At 34.9% G+C, this 6,074-nt stretch overlaps 1 protein-coding gene across 1 annotated transcript in view; it reads left to right on the forward strand.

The window, feature by feature from the left end:
* Positions 1 to 4,103, forward strand: part of LOC107704223 (troponin C, slow skeletal and cardiac muscles-like) — a 58,389-nt gene extending 54,286 nt beyond the window's left edge. Inside the window, exons 2-5 of the mRNA XM_016507110.1 lie at positions 2,856 to 3,002; positions 3,551 to 3,665; positions 3,752 to 3,888; positions 4,014 to 4,103. Coding sequence (XP_016362596.1) covers positions 2,856 to 3,002; positions 3,551 to 3,665; positions 3,752 to 3,888; positions 4,014 to 4,045 — 431 coding nt within the window. The 3' untranslated portion in view covers positions 4,046 to 4,103. The remainder of the gene's footprint in view (positions 1 to 2,855; positions 3,003 to 3,550; positions 3,666 to 3,751; positions 3,889 to 4,013) is intronic.
* Positions 4,104 to 6,074: the final 1,971 nt, after the last annotated feature.

Raw genomic sequence — 6,074 nt, forward strand, 5'->3', positions numbered from 1 at the left:
ACTGATCTCTCTGAGATGAACATGAGACTGTGAGTCTGAGAGGAACATCCTGACACATGTTTGTGTCACACTATTCTGGTGGTTTGTGTTGGATCCGACATGGGACTATAGACAGTAACTTACTTAAGCAGCTGTCTCATGAGTTAGCTTTGCCGGATTACCATTCATTGTCATGTCACCTCATATCATGTCCTTTATCTGCAGTTTGTTATTTTTAACTCCAGATACCTTTATCTGCTGTGTGTAATCCGCATTACTCAGATCTAACCTCAGTCAGTTTTTGGATAAAATATTGGTTTGGACTAAAGCAAACATGATGCTAATGATGACACAACTTTTAAATAGCCCATATGCAAATACATGTACATATATTAAATGTCCATATATGTGACCCTGGACCACAAAACCAGTCCAACCAAGTAGCACGTATAAATTTGTAGCAATAGCCAAAAATACACTGTATGGATCAAAATTATCAATTTTTCTTTTATGCCAAAAATCATTAGGTTATTAAGTAAATATCATGTTCCATGCAGATATTTTTGTGAATTTCCTACCGTAAATATATAAAAACTTAATTTTTGATTAATAATATGCATTGCTAAGAACTTCATTTGGACAGCTTTAAAGGCGATTTTCTCAATATTTAGATTTTTTTTTGCACCCTCAGATTCCAGATTTTCAAATAGTTGTATCTCAGCCAAATATTGTCTGATCCTAACAAACCATACATCAATGGAAAGCTCATTTATTCAGCTTTCAGATGATGTATAAATCTCAATTTCAAAAAATTGACCCTTATGACTGGTTTTGTGGTCCAGGGTCACATATGAAATATATTGTCATATGAAGTAAAACATATATGAAATTAGAAATTGGAACAATTTTATTTATATATACAGTACATATATATTACCATATATAAACATCCAGATTTTTTGTATATTCTTTTTTGTGTATATTTTTTTAATCAAGCTGCATATATAAATAGTGTTGTATTGTTGACATATGGTTACTACATATAATACCATATTTAAAAAAAAAATCATCATATAGATATTATTAACACATTCACACTTATCTGTGATTGACTGGTGATGCTTCCCATGCAATAAAGAACTACACAAATGTACAGAGATAATGAAGCTTGTGAAGTTTGTTAAAGAATTACACATTATATTAGAGGAGGGTTGGAAGTAAATCTCCAGACTGAGCAACCATGCCCAACTGTGTGAGGCAACCCTGTTACTCTATAATGTTTTTTATTTTATTAGATCCTTTGATTTAGTAAATATGTTTAATATTTTAGTTCATGTTTGTTGCTGCAAAAATATCCCACAAATCATGTCATTATTTGGTTGCAGGGTTAAGTAACATGGTCACAACAATGGCAAAACCCATTTAAAATATATGTAAATCCTTCCACTGACCAAAATGATTGTAATATATGTGTGGATGCATGTTTGCGTTAATGTGTGTAGAGTATATTATGTGTGTATACAGTATGACTATTGACTCATGAATGTCTTCATCAGGTAGAGCAGCTCACCGATGAGCAGAAGAGTGGTATGGTATAATACTATGCATCAAACAGCATTTGGTCTCAGAATGGCCATGAACATTATGTTTTATATTCTACAATGCCTCTAGATTACACCTTTTTTGCTACATACAGTGCTGTGAAAAAAAGTCAATTACAACAATGTAAAATGAAAATGAAAATGAGGAATGGCCTGCTTTAAGTCCACGTACACTATTTCAACTGGATTTGAGAGCTGGACTTTACGTTGGCCATTCCAAGTCATTCCTTTGTGTTCTTGCATGATTTGGGTGATTGTGTTGAAAGGTCCACTTACACTTCAGTCAAACGTGATATTTGAACTCTACGTTGACTCATCTGTGCACATTGTATTTAGAATTTAATTTTGGTGTTGGACAGTATCTTCTTTTTGTGCAGCCTCTCTCTAATGGTTAACTCGTTTACATTTGCTGTGAAGAGCTGCCTGTAGATCCTATCATAACACCCTGGGCTTCTTTTGGACTTTCTGTAGTGTCTCGCTCTGCTTTTAAGGTGAATTTGGTGGGATGGCCCAGTCTGGACAGATTATTCTGTCAGTTATTCAAAGCCCACTCCATTTGTAGTTTATTTTAATGGAATGATAGAACAGCTTTTTCAAAGTACTGTATGTTTATGAATTTGAAGCACTTGTAACATTGCAGGACTACCGATTAAAAAAAAAAAATTTGCCTGAATTTAACACCTGTGCCCAACTAATAAAACAACGGCATTATTCATAGCCTATGTGCAATAATGACTTACTAAACTGACTCACACTATCAATATGTGACCCTGGACCATAAAACCAGTCATAAGGGTCAATTTTTTGAAATTGAGATTTATGCATCATCTGAATGCTGAATAAATAAGCTTTCCATTGGTGTATGGTTTGTTAGGATAGGACAATATTTGGCCGAGATACAACTTTTACAACAGATTGAAAATCTGGAATCTGAGGGTGCAAAAAAATCAAAATATTGAGAAAATCACCTTTAAAGTTGTCCAAATGAAGTTCTTAGCAATGCATATTACTAATCAAAAATTAAGGTTTGATATATTTACAGTAGGAAATTTACTAAATATCTTCATGGAATATGATCTTTACTTAATGTCCTAATGATTTTTGGCATAAAAGAAAAATGTATAATTTTGACCCATACAATGTATTTTTGGCTATTGCTACAAATATACCCCAGCGACTTAAGACTGCTTTTGTGCTCCAGGGTCACATATTATTAAGTGGTTCATGCGAGTGAAACTGTACTGTAAACTAAAGTTCTGTGTTGGTGTTTTGTAGAGTTCCGCGCAGCATTTGATATTTTCGTTCAGGATGCTGAGGATGGATGCATCAGCACTAAGGAGCTCGGGAAGGTGTTGAGGATGCTGGGCCAGAACCCCACGCCGGAGGAGCTCCAGGAGATGATTGATGAGGTGGATGAGGACGGTAAATCCAAAACAATCCAGAACGCTGACTTCATTTACTCACCCCCATGTTGCTCCAAACTTAGCATAAAAATAATCTTTATAACTATCTAGTAGTTTTAATTTTTTGTTTATCAACGTGTTTACCATTGATACTAATTTTCAGATTTAACTGAATAATAATTGAAAAACAAAAGGAACATTCTAGAGGGAAAAACAAGACTGTAGAATTAAAATCTCTTAACATGAAATGTCAGTGCAGGTACACTAAAGGTGCTTAAAAGGTTCTTCACAGTGATGCCTTAGAAGAACCATTTTTGGTTCCACAAAGAACCATTCAATCACAGAACCATCTCTGTCTTACCTTTTTATAATCTGAAGAACCTTCTTTCGCCACAAAGAACCTTTCGTGAAACAGAAAGGTTCTTCAGATGTTAATGGTTCTTTATGCAACCATTTAGACAACGGTTCTTCTATTGCATCATGAAGCACCTTTATTTTTAAGAGTATACTGTCATTAAAATTCAAAAATAAGCTTGTGCTATAATGACTGTTGGTGTGCTTATGCAGGCAGTGGTACAGTGGATTTTGAGGAGTTTTTGGTCATGATGGTGAGGTGCATGAAAGATGATAGCAAAGGAAAGTCAGAGGAAGAACTGGCAGAACTCTTCCGTATGTTTGATAAGTATGTTTTGTTCTTGAACTGAACTAAGAGAACTGACCTGCGGTGGATTTAGGGGTTTCTGATGGGTTTTGATTGTATTTGGACAGGAATGCAGATGGTTACATTGATCTTGATGAACTGAAGCTGATGCTGGAAGCTACAGGTGAAACCATCACTGAAGATGACATTGAGGAGCTAATGAGGGATGGAGACAAAAACAGTGATGGGAAAATTGATTATGATGGTAAGCATGCGTCGTGTTGCATGCAAGTTATCTGGTATTAAAAGAAAAAAAACAGTGAACCAGTTTGATGCAAATGTATCCCAATGTGTCCCTTTCCCATCATTTCCACTATCCTTCTATTGCAGAGTTCTTGGAGTTCATGAAAGGGGTGGAATAAATAATGAAGAAATGTCTTCCTGGTGTTTCTCCCTGGATTGTCTGAACACAAAAGCAGAGTAAATATTCAAGCTTGATATGAGAGATCAACAGAGAGTCTATGATATATCTCATTATTTTGCTTATTTTCAGCACAATATTTTCAGAAGATTTAATTATTTTACACGTGTAAAAATTGAAGTCAAGGCCAATTTGTGTAGATGTAAGACTTTGCTTGGGTTTAATTTGTCTCTTTATACATACATCTATTAAAAATATTTAGGAAATTAGTCATAGTTCCATAATGTAACAAAATCACACCACACTGACCAGCCTTGGAATCTGAGCCTATAAATGTTATAAATTTCATTCTACCGCAGATTGTTTTATACCTGGAAAGAAATAACTATTCCAAAGACATTACCATGATCCACATCTGTCAATCTATTTTAGCAAAATCTGAGTTTACATTTGAGAGCCTGTGCTTATTGTTTTCCAGCCTATCTGTCAAATTTAACAAAATGCTACCGTCCACTTGTCTGCAAAAATATAATAAAGCATTAGAGAATTTTGCTTTGTTTTATTCATTGAGCCATGCATTGAAACATTGAGAATGAGTTACAGTTGTACTCATAAGATTACATACCACTTGCTGAATATGCAAATATGTTAATAATTTTAACTAAATAAGAGGGATCATGAAGATTGCATGTTATTTTTTTTTGTACTTTTCCTGAATAGCTATTTCACATAACAGATGTTTATATATACTCCACAAGACAAAATAATAACTGAATTCATAAAAAAATGACCCCGTTCAAAAGTTTACATACCCTTGAATCCTAATAATCTGTGTTGTTTCCTGGATGATCCACGACTGTTTTACTTTTACTGTGTTTGTGATAGTTGTACATGAGTCCCTTGTTTGTCCTGAGCAGTTCAACTGTCTGCTGTTCTTCAGAAAAATCCCCCAGCTCCTGCACATTCTTTGGTTTTCCAGCATCTTCTGCATATTTGAACCCTTTCCTACAGTGACTGTATGATTTTGAGATCCATCTTTTCACACTGAGGGACTCATACACAGCTATTACAAAAGGTGGAAACATTTACTGATGCTCAAAAAGGCAACACAATGCATTAAGAGTCAGAGGTTGTAAACATTTGAACAGGATGATGATGTGTACATTTTCCATATTTTGTTTAAAGATCATATTTTTTTCATTTGGTACTGCACTTAAGAAGCTACCTAAATACTTACATGTTTCCCAGAAATGAGGATGTGACCTTTTGAACAGGATGATGATGTGTACATTTTAGTTATTTTGTTTAAGATTCAAGGGTATGTAAACTTTTGAACGGGGACATTTTTATCAATTCTGTTTTTATTTTGTCTCATGGAGAATATATAAACATCTGTTATGTGAAATAGCTTATTCAGGACAGTATTAAACAAACAATAATGATTTTCATGATCCCTCTTATTTTGTTAAAATTATTAACATTTTGCATATTCTGCAACTTGTAACTTGTAAATATGTGAGCACAACTCTCTAGCTGTAAGTGACAGTATTTATGAGGTGCTGTGGTGTGTTCTAATGGCTAAAAAAAACTTGACTGGTTTGTTGACTGAGGATTCAGTCCCCTAAAAAGCGAGCAATGAGACACACCACCCTGACCAAGACACTAAACCTCAGGTTACTCCAGGAGGACTTAACTTGACCTGTAAGAAATGAACTTTAAATGTGTTTGAATAAAAGTGTCTGCTATATGACTATAGCGACGTTTTTACTAATTAAGTGGCAAAAAGAAAAGAGAAAAAAAAAACATCTGCCTTATTGAGAGTATTTACTTTGCTTTATTCAGGCCCTCTCATCCTAATCTTTTCAGAGAGCTCTTCTTTCACTGCAGCCTAAGCTAGTGGAGGAAAGTGAGAAAGAAAAGCAGATGGCTATAGTATAAGACACAAATAGTATCGCAACACAGAAGGGCTTGGGTTCTGGCAGCAGAGGCCCTGCAGCAGGGCAAAGGGGTGACAACCCGGTGACATAGCA

The sequence above is a fragment of the Sinocyclocheilus anshuiensis genome, unplaced genomic scaffold (genome assembly GCF_001515605.1).
Source record: "Sinocyclocheilus anshuiensis isolate Anshui unplaced genomic scaffold, SAMN03320099.WGS_v1.1 scaffold1878, whole genome shotgun sequence".
Classification (NCBI taxonomy): domain Eukaryota; kingdom Metazoa; phylum Chordata; class Actinopteri; order Cypriniformes; family Cyprinidae; genus Sinocyclocheilus; species Sinocyclocheilus anshuiensis.